At 39.7% G+C, this 15,681-nt stretch overlaps 2 protein-coding genes across 6 annotated transcripts in view; one reads left to right on the top strand and one right to left on the bottom strand.

The window, feature by feature from the left end:
- Nucleotides 1-15,681, top strand: part of LOC106751772 (E3 ubiquitin-protein ligase CBL) — a 35,120-nt gene that overhangs the window by 12,303 nt on the left and 7,136 nt on the right. For 2 of the 3 annotated variants that reach the window (XM_014632875.1, XM_014632874.1), the window contains exons 2-5: nt 13,232-13,378; nt 13,679-13,951; nt 14,101-14,323; nt 14,534-14,698. In XM_014632875.1, the coding sequence (XP_014488361.1) occupies nt 13,232-13,378; nt 13,679-13,951; nt 14,101-14,323; nt 14,534-14,698 (808 nt within the window). The remainder of the gene's footprint in view (nt 1-13,231; nt 13,379-13,678; nt 13,952-14,100; nt 14,324-14,533; nt 14,699-15,681) is intronic. The other variant, XM_014632876.1, reaches the window with a different exon arrangement.
- On the bottom strand, nt 4,804-11,143 carry LOC106751773 (probable phospholipid hydroperoxide glutathione peroxidase). Of its 3 annotated transcripts, none has more exons than XM_014632879.1 (6): nt 11,037-11,142; nt 8,662-8,746; nt 6,162-6,261; nt 5,971-6,080; nt 5,807-5,898; nt 4,804-5,652 (listed from the first exon to the last, which is right to left on the bottom strand). In XM_014632879.1, exons 2-6 carry the CDS (start codon nt 8,720-8,722, stop codon nt 5,437-5,439), a joined length of 579 nt encoding a protein of 192 aa, XP_014488365.1. In that variant the 5' UTR covers nt 8,723-8,746; nt 11,037-11,142; the 3' UTR covers nt 4,804-5,436. The 3 variants fall into 3 exon arrangements, with proteins under 3 accessions (XP_014488365.1, XP_014488363.1, XP_014488366.1); XM_014632877.1 differs by lacking the exon at nt 8,662-8,746 and adding an exon at nt 7,059-7,271 and having other exon boundaries at nt 11,037-11,133; XM_014632880.1 differs by lacking the exon at nt 8,662-8,746 and having other exon boundaries at nt 11,037-11,143.

The following is a 15,681-nucleotide window of genomic DNA, read 5'->3' as shown; positions in this document are numbered from 1 at the left end:
ATCGGCATGTAACCGGTATATTATATATATATATATATATATATATATATATATATATATATGCGCGTGCGAAAGAACTCGTGCCGCGAACAGCCCCCCGAGTATCGTTGAGTATCGTCTCCAGCGAAAGGTAAAAATATTGTCCGTCTAATGCGAGAGCCTTGAGGCTATCGTCGCGCGTGTGAATGGCTTATAAATAGACCCGAAAAATTCCGCCTTTCCCCTAGGAGAGGAGATCCTTTAGTAAACGCGTCACGATCAAAGCGCGAACTCGAAATCTTTTTAGATCGCTCGCGACGAAAGTCCCCCTCGAGTCTTCCCACGAAAATCTTGTCGTATATATTTGCTAAGCGATGCGTTGCAACATTGGGAACATTTAATTTTTTCGAAAATACACCGCCACGTTTTACCCTTAATCATTTCCAGAGGAATTTGTTCTTCACGGATCGAAATAATCGGCTCTCCCGAACGGAGAAAACCATGTCTCTATACGAATTATGTTTACGTAAATTAATTCGGCAAAAGTTTAACTGAAGTTTTGCCTCGCTTTCTTTCTTTTTTTTTCTTCGTTTTATCCGCAAGACGTAGACAAGCAGGGACCCGGACCGGAACCGAAAACCGTATAGAAACCGGTATTTTCGTCAGACCGGAACCGTAAACTATAACCCGAAATTTTATAAAGCCTACAGAAACTAGTTGTAAAAAATTATGTGGAAACGCTCAAGTGGGATATTTTACCGCACCCGCCGTATTCGTCGGACATTGCTCCTTCTGATTACTGGTTGTTCCGACGGATGCAGCACGATTTGTCAGGTCACCGGTTCACTTCTCTCGCAGAAATCGAAAATTGGCTCCTAATTTGGATCGCCTCAAAAGACGAGACATTTTTTCGAGATGGAATTCGAAAATTGCCTGAGAGGTGGGAAAAAGTAGTAGCCAGCGATAGACAATACTTTGATTAATCTGTTCATTCATTTTGTTCTGAAATAAATGCATTTTTGACCACAAAAAAAAGGACCGAACTAATTTGCACTCCCAATAATATATTATTGTATACTTTATATATATATATATATATATAACTTAAGTCAATAAAAATTTCAGTAAGGAAACAAGTTTAAAGAACCGAGATCGAAAAAAAAAACCCGTAATTTAAACGGTATCGGTGCTTTCATTGTCCAGAAAACTGGAACCAAGAGCAGAACCTTTATTAAATATTGTAGTGGGCCGGAACCGGGACGATATTTTCATTCGGTCCCTGATAGAAGGATACAGCTGCGCGATACAGTCCAGGCAAGATATTTGAGGGAAAAGTCGCGCATCTTCCGTCTCCGATTAGCAGGACCAAAAATGATTGCCCTTGCGGCAGATGAGACGTCACGTTGGAAGAGACGACGTTGGAAAAGCGGTGTTCTATGAATGGAGGCGAGCCTCGGATCAGTCGGCAAGCAAGGCCGACTAATTATAGCGTTAGTATCTCTCAACTTCGTTTTGTACATTAACCATGCACCGGCTACATGTACGCGCACGCGCGCGCGCGAGTGAGTGAGCGAGCGAGCCCGACCACACGCGTGTACATTATGGAACGTTTAGTGCCGAGATTATGGTACGACGATGGAGGACATGACCCATTTTGATCGTCGTCGTCGTCATCGTCATAAGCAAGCGGGGATGCGAATTCAGGACAGCGTACGTGCGTCACGCTTACCCTTGTCCTGCTGTCGACACCTGGCATCTCGTGCAACGTCCGCCGACAAATTACGCGGAGAAGCGCACTTACGCGCTCTCGATCCCCGAGCTTTATCGAATAAGTAAGTCGACTNAGAGAGAGAGAGAGAGAGAGAGAGAGAGAGAGAGAGAGAGAGAGAAGGACCGCTAAAATGCACGTGCGACGTTAGTTTCGCAAGATCAAACGAGAGAACCGAACAGGAATTGAGAAACAATTTTTCGATGCATATCCGATTCCCTCGAATTCATCGGCATTCGGTGGGGTTTAGAAATGAAAATGACCTAATCTGACGGTAACTTACTCGGTAAAATATGGCAAATTATCTGATAATTTTGAAAGTTGGAAAAGTAAAACGATAATTTAGAAGAAATTACAGAAATAACGAGATTTTGATAAAAAGCTTAAAAGGAGCGTTTAGCCCCCAAGATGAACTAAACATTTTATTTATCACATATTTCCTATAAAATAATTTGATATTAATAAAATATTTTGTTCAATATATGATGAAGACGGTTAAAAATAATATCTCTCTCATTTAGCATCAATATTTACCCGAAACAGAAATTCTGCAGTTTGTAGTACCGAATATGTCAATGCTCCAATTAGGAAAATTTCCAAGAACATTTTTTTTATACCTTTCCAATGAAACTTAGAAACCTAAAAAGACACAAAAAGTTTGTGGGAAGATTTGTCTATATTTTGATTAGATTTTCCGTTAGATGTGGTTAAACGGTAATGCATATTCGTTACATTCACACATTTATATCACATTTACATTTTGATTAATTAGTATATTTGTCTCGGTAAGGCAATAAAAATCAACTGTTGACGCCTCACTTCTTCGACGCTATCAATGCACGTGATATAGTAACATATATTAGTATGTTAAGCTTTACAACGTCCAATAAAATTATTATTATTGTTATTATTTATGGAAAATCTATATATACGAGAAATATAAAAGAATAGCGTGATCATGTCAGTGTTATATAAACGCAACGTTTTAAGAATCGCCTCTACATTATTGACATTTATCAAGCTCGTCATCGACTTTGACATCCCCTTACGATGGAAAGTCAGGTTTAAATATCGGTCGGAAGATCAGCAGCGAAAGCGTGACTTTTCTGTATCAAGAGACAACGGGCAATTTGTCACATTCCGTTAACGAAATGGACTTAGAATGGGATCGGCAAACTGAAGCGACAAAACCTACAGCCATCTCTTCGAATTGAGATACACCGCAGGAGGAGATATTTTTACATTGCAACGCGTGCCTGTGTGACGTTCTAACGACGAATTATCTCGTAGCGTGTAACGTGGGGACGCGCTTAAAAAGGCACAATTAAACTAAAAGTGTAACCTCACTGGTGACACCGTAAACACAGACAAGGTCGCGAGCAAACGTAAACGCCACCGTGAAAGTGACCGCGTCACTAATTATCACGATGAAAGAGAGTGGGCGTGTGTACGCGCGAGTGAAATTACATTCATAGGTCGCACTGTATTGTGGAAGTTGAGCAAACGCGCCGACAACGTCCGCCAGGATGCGTCAGCATCAAGTTTCCGAACAACTAATTGATAGTAATTCTGTGCCTCTCAAGCACACATCCTTCGGCCGAATTAAAATGGAATATCCATCAACGCTCGCTGGATGTGCGACCCAATTTCCATGTTGTTCGTTACACCTTATCTTAGAATAGCGATACGCAGAGACGATAACCATCACTACCTTGAATATTTTTAGAAAATAAACATACTTCATTAATGACTAATAAAGACGAGAAAAGTTTACATTTACGGAAAACACTTGAAGTGATAATCATTGGTATCAATGCCAATTTCCGTTAGACATTTTTCTTCTACTCTGCTATCTCGAAGATATGGCAAATGTTTGGAAGTACTACTCCACCTGAAAACCTTTTATTTTTTGTAGCTATCAACAAGACAGGTTATAAGAAGACATTTTGTTTGTAAGTTTTAATCAGGGGACGTGAGATTCTTTTGAAGAAAAAGAAATTTGAGGAGTTCCTTAGTTATCGACATTTAAATTTTGCAATGGTGTTATTATTAAATTGATGAGTTCATTTTTCTACTAAAATGGACCCTGAGAAAAATTAGCAAAGGCCCCTACGCAAAGTTTGAGATCTAAGCTTTGAAATGATTCTTCAGGAGTCCTGTCTCCTCATTGGCGTTCCAGTTGTCAACTTACCCGAAAGGACTTGGTATTCTCGAGTTTTTACAATTTTTCTTACTGAAATAGAAGTTGCAATGTGGAATGGGAGGGGAGGGAGGCTTTGACTCTCCGATCTCTCGACCAGGGGCCTTTGCCCCCGGAACCCCCGGTCGAGGGACATGCTCGTTGTTGTTAAAACATTGGAGTTCTTGGATAAGAATCCTTGGATAAGAAGCTAAGAGCTTGAGAATTCTAAGTCTTTTAGAGCAAGACGACTACTAGAATGCCGGTGAGGAGACGAGACTCGTGAAGACGGGATCATTATAAAATTTAGATCCCAAACCTTGCCTAGCGACCTTTGTTAAAAATGTATAAAATAGATTCATCATCAATTTAATAAGACGAAAGATTTAAGTTAATAACTAGAGAACCTCGAACTTCCTTTTCCTCCAAAAATCTCATGCCCCCTCCTTGAAACTTATACAAGTATCTTTTTATAATTTGTTTTGTCAATTACTGCTAAAAGAACAGTTTTCGGTGGAATAATATTTGCAAACATTTACCGTTTATTGACGTTGGAAGTGCATCATGGGATTGATTGACGCGAAGTCGAGTATATTGACGGGCGAAACTATGCGTTGAATATGCGTGATCTTTTTATAAGAAAATCACATTGTGCTGACGACCATACACGGATTCTAAATTCAGAAATAATACGAACGTGAGCCGATGATTGTTCTGTGCCATGGGAACAGAGCAAGCACGAGCAGTATTTTCGTTTATCTCGTACGATTTCTACATAGACATATCGCTTGAGACTATATTTCTCATAAATTGTATTCCCCGAAATCTCCTGCTTACACGACGCCTGAGGGATTGTGTGGGATCTCGTGCAAAAATGTACTTCCGATAAATATTTTTTTATTTTTTCCTTCTACATCCTATCGCGTGCTAGATAGACCCTGTGTGTTGTGTGAGATATTTCTGGCTCAAGTGTAATTGTGTATATTAGCGCCTTTACGTAAACATGACGTATATACTACGTGCACGTAGCAAAAAATAGATAAATCGTAGTTGCGCAAGTACGGATTGTTATAATTATCGGCACTAATTATTACAAGATGTAAGATAGAAGGGAATGCTGGACATCTTGATAAACGTAATTGCAATTGCTTACGTGAAGCTGCTAGAATTTGCTCCATTGTAGATATTTATATTTACATGTAAATATATAGATATTTTCCGATGGAGATCTTATTGAAGCGAGACGGGTCGAAACTATACGCTAACGTTCAACATTGATTTCATGTTGTTTAAGCGACGTATAATTTTATTACACGTTGTCTCATCAAAAATAAGGTCTTCGAAATATCCCAACATACCCATACATATATAAAATAACGTATAAACGAAATTTTGTTCGTGTTTTTAATATATCGAGCAACTATTCTACGACATCGTCAACTTATTTCGTGAAAACTTTGCGGGAAACTATTAACCGTAAAAAACGAAAATGACCCAAAGAAGAGATGGCTTAAAAGTATTTCTCAAGAGAGCTCTTCAGCTTGTGCGGGTCCACGTTAGGACCGTGTCGTTCGACGACCTTGCCTTCTTTGTTCACAATAAACTTGGTGAAGTTCCATTTAATGAAGTTACCCAGTAAACCGCCTTGTTCCTTCTTCAAATACGACCAAAGCGGATGCGTTTTATCTCCGTTCACGTCTATCTTCTCGAACAGGTCAAATTTCACCTGCGGAAAGAATATATCGTGTAAAGATGCGTGCGCGTTAGAGATTTATTGATTTATTTATAAAAGAAGCGGGGAAAAAGAGAGAGAGAGAGAGAGAGAGAGAGAGAGAGAGAGAGCGAGCACGATTTTATCACGTGAGAGGGAAAAAGCTTACTTTCTGGCGTTCAGCGAAACTGCAAATCTCTTCGCTGTTTCCTGGCTCTTGCCCGTTGAACTGGTTACAGGGGAACGCCAAAATTCGCAGTCCTACGAGACGACAGACAAAGATAAAAAGATCGTTCCGCTGTTCCGCAAGTGACTGATCTGCACGAATATTACCTTTAGATTCGGCATACTCGTCGTACAGTTCGTTCAGTTCCTTGTAATTCGTCGCTGTAAGACCACACTTCGAAGCGACGTTGACGATAAGGCATACGTGGCCCTCGTACCTGACCGGCAGCAAACGTCATTGCATATTTTGGATGCGTACAGACGCGATATTCACGGCACGACACGAGCTTGGTACTCACTTAGACAAAGGAACCTCCTCTCCCCTGATGGAGTTGGCCGTAAAGTCGTAAATCGACGTGGCCGATTTGTAATCCGCGTTCCCACTCATTGCCGCTGAAACTGTGCAATTGTGATCGTTAAGACTTCTGGGTGATCGACAGCGACGCGCCGTTGCGCGTCGCGGCTGGGAGATAATTAATTTTGCGAGTCGCGAATGTCGACTATTTGATTGTTACGCTTTAGCGATGGACTCGCGAATCAAGTCTCAAGTACAAGGACACTTATCTGGCGGTTTGTCATTCATTCGTTTCTTACGTCTACGTTAGGCAATGCGTACCCTGCAGTTCTCAAAGAAAAGTAGCGAATTCCCCCAAATGCTTTGCGTTACTCGAATAAACCAGTGACAAATATTGCCGGGAGAGGGGGGGGGGGTAAGATGACGATCTTAAGATTTGTCCATTTTTTCTCATTTTTTTATAATAACGTAAAAAATAATGATCCATTTTTTCTGACTAGCTAGAGCCTTGTCATTTGCATGAACTGAAAAATTTATAAATAAATTAGGATCTTGTTTAAATCAAATTTTTTTGAGAATATGTCAATTTCAGGTTACAAGATTATTTATTATTATTAAAAGTGAATTGGACACCGAATCGTTTTATTTGTTATTAGATTAGAAAAATTGGCAAATCGTCATTCTTACCCTGCTTTCTCCTAATTGCATTCGAGTATCGCAAATCTCGCAGAAGAGTATTCAGTTCCAACAATCAAACGCTAAAGTACTACTGACTTATTATTTATGTTAAAAGAATTGTGTATATGTGTGTTAATATTATGTGTGTATGTATGATCGCTTTCGAAACACGCTGCAGTTATTCTCGCGTGAAAATAATAATGGCATATATAGATATATATACCCGCATAGAAATCTTCCCAGATATTCCCATATACAGCATAGATTCCGATTAGAATACCAAAAATTCCGATTAGAATCCCAAAATAGGTTATCCTACTATGATACCAATTGGGAGTCCCATTCTTATCCAAGATATGGGATGAAGCTTCTTTTCTGCGATGCTGATTGGTTGTCGACAACATTTATAGCTTCAAGGGAGCTATTGAAATTAAATCTGTGGAATTGAAAGTTCAAGAGAGAAGTTAACGAACGTTGTGCCGTGAAAGTAGGATTTTTCTATATACTGAGAGAAAAAATATCTAAAAAATGAAAAATATTCACTTTACTGGGTACTATCGAGCAAAAATTTCTTATGATTTCCCCAGATACAACACAGATTCTGATTAGGATATCCAAAATTGTTCCAAAATAGATAATCTCACTACGATACCAATTAGGAACCCCATTCTTATCTCACATGGGACGAAATCTCTTTTCTGTGATGCCGGTTGGCTATATGCTGCGGCTTTCTTCATGTTGCGTGTAACTACCATCGCCAAAATCGATAGTGACAGTTTGACCGAATATCAAGTTAGGAAATTAATAAATTAGATTATGCTATTAATGTTATTATACTTAATACCGCGCGTAACATGTGTGTGCTTATAAAATGTGAATACTTAAAGTGTCTCGTATATTTGGTTCAATTGTAGTGTAAGACGGAAACTAGAAGAAATCTTTGGGAAAATTGGGAAAATTTGTAAATGACCAAATAATCTGTTTATTGTATCTGTTTATAATTCTCACTTAATCGTATATTTGAAATATTAGTGACGGTCCAATAGATATTTTAAACCTTAAAAAATTGACCAATCACAGTCGAATGTGAAGAGAATGATTGACTGACTAGTCAGTTTCTTAAGGCTTAAAATATCTATTGTAGACCGACACTTATAGTTCTAAGAGACTTAAAGAGAGAGAACCTGCGTTCAACTTCCCAACCAGAATTCATAATTATTTTGGGAAATCGGATCCCAATTAGATTCCAAGAAATTTTCTATACGGGTAAATGATTACAATATATATATATATATATATATTTGCATTGTTGTTATTTAAATTTAATTATATATGTTCTTGTGTATATATATATATATATATATGATAAACGAATTGTACAATCTCGCGCGAACGGCAATCGAACAAGCGCGTTACGCGTAAACAGCGAAAGGTGATGTTCAAAAATAATCCTCGATATTCTCTTCTCTCCGACACGCTTAATTTGCGCGGATCATCGGAACGGAAACAGTACGGTATAAATAAATTATCACCAAACGCGAGCGGTAAAAAGCGACGCGGTATATCCGGGAAACTTTTCGACTTCTCTCGCGTTGCCTCTCGAATGCGATGCCGGACGCTTCTTATTAGCGAGCCCCGACTCTTCGTATTGTCATTAATTGCCGATTCGCGAGCACCTTTCGCGCGGCACTCTTTCCACGCGGGAATAATTGCGCTTCATATCGACGGCGATCAGCGATTGTTTATTAGTTGCTGTCAGCTTAACAACGCTGACGATGGAAGGACCGGTACGGGGGGGGAGGGGGGTCAATCATCAAATTACGTGCCTGCGAAATTTCGGACTACGTGCACGAAGCCGACGGGTACGACGAATCTTAAAACGAGCATTTCCGACGTAATCCGCTCCTGGAACTGTCGATACAAAAAGTGCCTGCTATATTAGTGCGACTTGTACAAGCTCGGAAACGACATGAAAAATTCAGGGGTGCTTTCAGCCAGCCGGCCGGCTGGCCATTCTTCCTCACAAATATATTATCAATGTCGCGCGCGCGACGTTTACAAAGCATATACGAGTCGAGACCTTCTATTATCGCGACCTGCGATAATAATTTGGTGAAAAGAAAGAAAGAAAAAAACGATAGAACCTACGATGTCAGTTCTAAACAGCTTGAAATATCTTGGTTTCTGAAATGTGTAAAAACAGATCGAAGTTACACGGAAAAATGAGAAAAAATGCTGTTGTATCAGTGGGATTTTGGTGCCAACTGCGCCCTGTAATTAAAGTAAATCTTGATTCACTAGCAACACTATTGAAACCAATAAAAATCATATATTGTTTTAATCTCTCGAGTGTTAGTTTCAGTAATATTACAGTGTTGAAACAGTTAATACTTACGAAATACCATAATAAATCTCTAATAATACTTAAATATATATATATAATTTTCTGAATTTATGCGAGCGTTAAAAAGCAATCGACTAAAAGTGTTCAACTGCGGGGCGAGCGGAAATAGAAATTTATTTCAGCCGTATCGTCAAATTTAGAAATACGTTTAAATACGTTCAGGTTATAATGGAAGGTAATGGTCGATTCGCGTTACGTGGACGCGTAAGCGAAATCGTAGATTCGGTGAGGCGGCTGCGCACGCGCGAACGGACGCGCGCGAATTGTCAATGAAACGTGATGACTAGCGATTCGGTGCATCCGCGCAAATGTCATCGGATCTTGCATAGATCGATGAGTGTGTCCGCTCGCGCGAGTAAAAAGACGGTTTCCAAAGTCAATTACGTCAGTAACGTACAGTAAAATGCCTATATTTAAACGGAGGAGCGGCAGGAAATTACTCAATATTGTCTTTTTTTTTTTCTTTCCTTTATGCATTTCGATCTCTCGTGTATTGCTTTCCGAGATTATTCTCCAGGCTATTCCGCTAATTTCGCTTTAGCGTAAACAAAGTGAGAATTTCTCTTCATATTTTTTACGAAATTCACGACCAAGGCATGATGTTCCTGGCCGTTAGATTCTTCTCGCTGGAACTTGGTGATTTGGACGCGGACTTCGCCGTATAATCGTTCGCGAATGATCTCTTCCGCCGGACGCTACGTGCACGCTCGATATCGGTTGATTAAAGTGACTCCTCAATGAGCACTGAAAATACCGCCGAGTATCGCTGTGCCGCGCGGTGCACAGAATCCCGCAATCGATAGCCATCTACCGTGCGCCGACCCAACCTTGACGGTACCGGCGACCAGAATTGTACTCCAGACTATGATTACATCTAGGTGAGCAATTACGTATTGCCTACGTGACTACACGGGCTTTTTCCATGTGAACAACGTAAATTATGTAAAATCGTATAAATTACATAACACAAAGATAAAGGGTAAATTATTAGTCTAAACTAGTTTATAAAATAGCTCACGTATCCGATTTTCGTGTTAATTACGAAGGCATCTAATAGTGAAAATTTGGAAAAGTCGATACATACAGGCAACACAGAAATTTCGTCATTTAAAATTCACCCGTGGACTTTTAAACGGGCGAGGGCGGTGTTCCTTGGTGAATTACAGTAAGCACAAGATCTACCGGATCCGCTCTATTGATTTCTCGCGACATCGTAAGATAAAATAGTGAAAATAGTGCCGTTATATTGAATCCTAATAATTTCACCGGTTTTTAATAAGTTAGATTAGATTAAGTTGGATAATCTCCACTTTACGCGCATTTAAAACGTCTGCGTGATGATATAAAAGGTGAATACGCTGTTGATGTACGAATGTTATCGCTTACTTAGGTTTATCTGTGAGCTTTTAACAGAAACAAAATATAAAAATAAGACTTATGAAATGTAAGAATAAGGCGAGTCACTCCATGGATGGTTCATAGATTACTTATTATCCACACATATATATATATATAAAATTAAACATAATTTACATTGTCTACGCGTAGACGTAGACTGTATTATATTTTATTCTGTTTAAACAAAAGTTATTTAAACAAAAGTTGCGCGTAAACGTCCGGCTTTGCCGGCGGCGATCAGCTAGTGAAAAATCTACGCTGCGCAAAAACGATGTCGGCCGGAGTATCCGAGATTCGCGCATCTCGTTGCATGATGTATCCCGGTCGTGCAATGGGGTTCATTCATGCTCGGCACACGCGTAAAGCGATGTTAGCGAAAAAACGGACGAACAATCTTACCCGATTGAAGTCGGCACGTATGTAACACGATGAAGAGACGCACCGCAAGGACAACACGAACGTCAGCAGTCGCTGTTTCCTACTGACTAGTCATGTCACACACGAGACGGTTTCACCGCGCATGTGCGGTACTCCGCGATGTGGCGTCATGCCAATGGCCGATCGAGTCGTTCCGAAGCCTCAAGGATCGTTTACAATAGCTGTAAGTCTCGTTCCGCGATAGGCATTTTAAGCCTTGAGAAATTGATCAATCACAATGATTATTCTTCGAGAATTCGATTGTAATCGGTCAATTTCTTAAGTCTTACGCCTTAAATTCTTCGTTTAAAGCAGGATCTACAATGAGAATTTAAGCCTTGAGAAATTGACCAATCACAGTCGATTATTCTCCTCACATTTGACTGTGATTGGTTTCAGTTTCTGAAGGCTTAGAGCTTAAATTCTCATTGTAGACTCCGCTTTACATTATCTCGGAAAAAATTGCGTTTGTAGTTATAATAGTTGTAGATACTATCATTAGTGATGTCATGATTGCGTCATCATTTGTTAGCATCATCCTCTAGCTCCGCGAACAGCCTTTAGCGATAATAGCGTCTCCCCGAACGCACTCATAGGCGGTTTACTGTTTGAAAGATGGCTTCTACGAAAAATGCACATGACAGTTTTAGACAACTCGTTACTTCAATTTTAACGACGAAATGTCGACACGGATACAAGAGACGATTTTGCGTCAGCGGAAGCGGACGGAATCTAAAAATATCAAATGTTTACATCCTTCCTTAAGCAAAGCTGATCGGAAAATTCCAGAAAGTCGAAAACACCATGGTAAATTCTGGTTTTTACTATTTCAGACTTTATCCAATGGAATAAACTGGCGAAACTATAAAAAGGACTAATATGTAACGCTAAAATATATTTATACAACTTTATGCTAAAATATTTTTCCTTTAATTCATTAAATCATATTAATCGTTATAATTTAAAGAAAAACAAAAGCGATATAATAAAGTGTTTTTTTAATATAAATTAATGCGTGAAATATATTTTTTAAACGAAAACTTGGGAGATATATATGTTACTAAATTTTATATTAGTTTTTAATTTAATGGGATAAACAATGGTAACAGAATTAAACATTTTTACCAGTATAAATCTGGCTCGCGTTTATGTTTATTTTAACCTTACTATACATCATATTTGAAGATGTTTTTTCAATCGTGGGGCTTTTACACTTACTAGTGTTCCCTAAATAATACATTTCTTGTTGTTATGAATAGAACAAGATATAAAGCGAGTCCACGTCTTTGTGTCTTCCTTTTGATGCATTTCTCAAACTATTCATGTTAGCTGACTACCCGGGAAAAAATGTTTGTGTATATTATTATATATAATTATATAAAATCATATAAAATCCAGATTGTGATCCATGTATGATCATATATGTTCATACGAAAAAAATGATGTTACATCATTTAATTAAATGTCGACATCATGTACTGTTAAAAGCACAAATAGCCAGAAGCATTTACTTCTATCGTATTTGCATATAATTTGTAAACAACAGTATTTTTTCATCGTGAACATATATGATTATACATAGTCACATATATGAGCAAATTTCATATATGATCTTTTTTCTTCCGGGTATTTCACCAATAAACGATAAATGTATAAACATATAATAATTATTTTAACATAACTGCATGGATAGATTCATAGAAAGTATAAACATGTAATTCGCGTGCTTGTCGTTTGTTTTTGGGATTCTTGTGCGTAAGATCATAGCTAGGGTTCTATTTATTTTTAATAGAAAAAAAAAATTAGTTTTCGCTGATTTTTCTGAAAAATACCACCGCTGTTTTTACCAACTGGCATGGACTTGATCTAAAAAATCTCAAATTTTGCGAACCCTACCCTTAAGTGTTAATTAACTAACATCACATGTACACATGTACAATATCATATTGTTCCCCCCGATTGTATTTGAAACGAAAATAGGTCTAATCTAATCGACGTTTACATCATCTTTATATCGAACGAATTACATCTAATCGTTTTCGTCTTCCTGTATAGAGATTGTAAGGATGCAATATATATATTAGATCAAAACGTAACTTATGTAAAACTGATTTTCCAATGTTTACACGATGTTGTGCAAGTGATAATGTTTTATCGTTTAATAATTTATTTTCCAGTACGTTGGTACCATGGAAGGTGTTCAGACACGAATTGAATCAGGTTCACCCGATCAGTTCAGGACTGCAGGCAATGGCACTGAAATCCACGATAGATCTGACGTGCAACGACTACATCTCCAACTTCGAGTTCGACGTATTTACAAGGTAAACGCGCACATGTAATTTTTACATCGGTCTCGCACGTGCATCGATTTGCGTCGTCGGTGTGTGACGATATCCGATGATAACACGTGTAACGACGTCCCTCGCGGAAAAGCATCACCGCCTGTGATCAATTGGCCGATAATAAATTACCGCTCGGTAATTTCACTAATTTTATTATCCGTACCGAGTGAAATGAAATTAACGGGCGACAACAACTTGTCACTGGCCAATTTATCACAGACGGTAATACTTTTCCGCATGAGGGGACCGTATTCCAATGACGACGCTCTGACTTTGAAGATTGTTCCAACCATGGTCGACCCTGTTGCGCAACTGGAAAATTCTGGCAGTGACGCACCCCGGCTACGTGGCCTTCCTCACGTACGACGAGGTGAAGGCGCGCTTACAGAAGTACTGCATCACCAAGCCTGGGAGTTACGTGTTTCGATTGAGCTGCACGAGGCTGGGACAATGGGCAATTGGCTATGTCACGTCTGACGGTGATATTCTCCAAACGATACCGCACAACAAGAGTCTATGCCAAGCGTTATTGGACGGTTATCGGGAAGGCTTGTGAGTACACATCTCTGATAATAATAATAATAACAGAGGCTCGATTTACAAGAGAACTTCTAACTTACTTGGTCGCTTTATCTAGACCCGTCATCGTCGGTTATTCGGAAATTCGAGGCTGTGTGTACATGTCGTATGATGATTCGCAGCTATTTGTATCCAGACGGCCGGAACATCAATCCGGACTTGACATGGGCGGTGCAGCCGACGCCGGAGGAGCACATCAAGGTTACCGCGGAACAGTACGAATTGTACTGTGAGATGGGTAGCACATTCCAGCTGTGTAAGATCTGCGCCGAGCACGACAAGGACGTGAGGATAGAGCCTTGCGGTCACCTGCTCTGCACTCCATGCCTCACAGCTTGGCAGGTAGCAGTACATAATCTCGTGCCGACGTTCCGTAGAACGCGCGAACCTTCCTTACGATCATTTCTCATCACTCTCCGCTCTGTGATCACAAGCTGCGCTCTGACCATTCCCTTAATTTGCAATCGCCGTGTACGGTACGAGCGAAATCGTCCGCATACGTGGCGTATGAATTGGCATAAACTAACGGACGGTCTGATCTTGGCTGCTTTGCAGGATTCCGAAGGACAGGGTTGTCCGTTTTGCCGGGCTGAGATTAAAGGCACCGAGCAAATCGTCGTGGATCCGTTCGATCCGCGAAGAACACACCGGCCCGGAGCGCATTCGGCGTCCGCTAGTAACGCATCGACCCCCACGCGGGATCTCGACCCTGACACCGAGGTATCCGACTAGGAATAGCCATCCACCTTCATTATTAAATGTGTTCTATGTATAACAACATCCCCCCTCCCCCCGCAGTATACCTCATTCTCGAGAATGCCTCATACATTTCACACGAGATCTCGCGTTTTGTTGTACGGTCGTGTGCATACATGTCATGTCATTTTCGTCAGGTCTATCGTCTCTCGATCACGCTACACCCTCTTGGCGGGTAGTCATCGNTTTTTGGTTTTTTTTTTTTTTTTTTTTTTTTTAGATAAGATATGTATCGAAGAAGCTACTCACGCATTTTGATTCACTTCCGAGAATTATCCTCGAAGAAGTGTAAAAGAAGGGACCAAATTGCATACGGGGACGTGGGACTGCTTGTAGTTCTGGCGGAGCTCGTTGTCTTCTTTCTATGTGTTTGCGAGATTTCGGACGTGTAGCATGCCGGCAGAGCGACGATCGTGTTCGACCTTCTCAGTCAGCCTTCGGTCAGCCTTATATGTCGCGCGTTTTTATCTTCTTTTTTTTTTCTCGACTAACACGTTTGAGAGATTGTTATAATGTATCGCATAATATATTACGAATTTCATCGATAATACGAAGGCTCTCAGGTAAGACTCGCTTATCTTGCATCTCATTGGAAGCTGTGAATTCGACGGCTTAATTGTATGGCCCGCGGTCGCTGTGTATCATTTGTGACTACGTATACGCGGTCATAGCTTTCCGAAACAATTTTACCATTTTTACCGAGCGTGTTGTTAATACGATGGAAAGAATAAGGCTCGATACGTTTACTTGCTGACGTCTCGAAGATATCAGTCTCTTTCGGCTCATAAATCTCATGATGCATGTGCATATGCGTATTTAAAAAAAAACAGCGTTCCTCTTTCTTTTTTTTTTCTAAGTATGTGCATACAAATGATTCGATGCCTGAGAATTCTTACACGTATTTATTTATGCAAATAATTATATATATATATATATATATATATATA

Source organism: Dinoponera quadriceps, unplaced genomic scaffold, assembly GCF_001313825.1.
Source record: "Dinoponera quadriceps isolate SergipeBrazil2010 unplaced genomic scaffold, ASM131382v1 scaffold179, whole genome shotgun sequence".
Lineage (NCBI taxonomy): Eukaryota > Metazoa > Arthropoda > Insecta > Hymenoptera > Formicidae > Dinoponera > Dinoponera quadriceps.
This window is presented reverse-complemented; position numbering and strand designations above follow the sequence as displayed.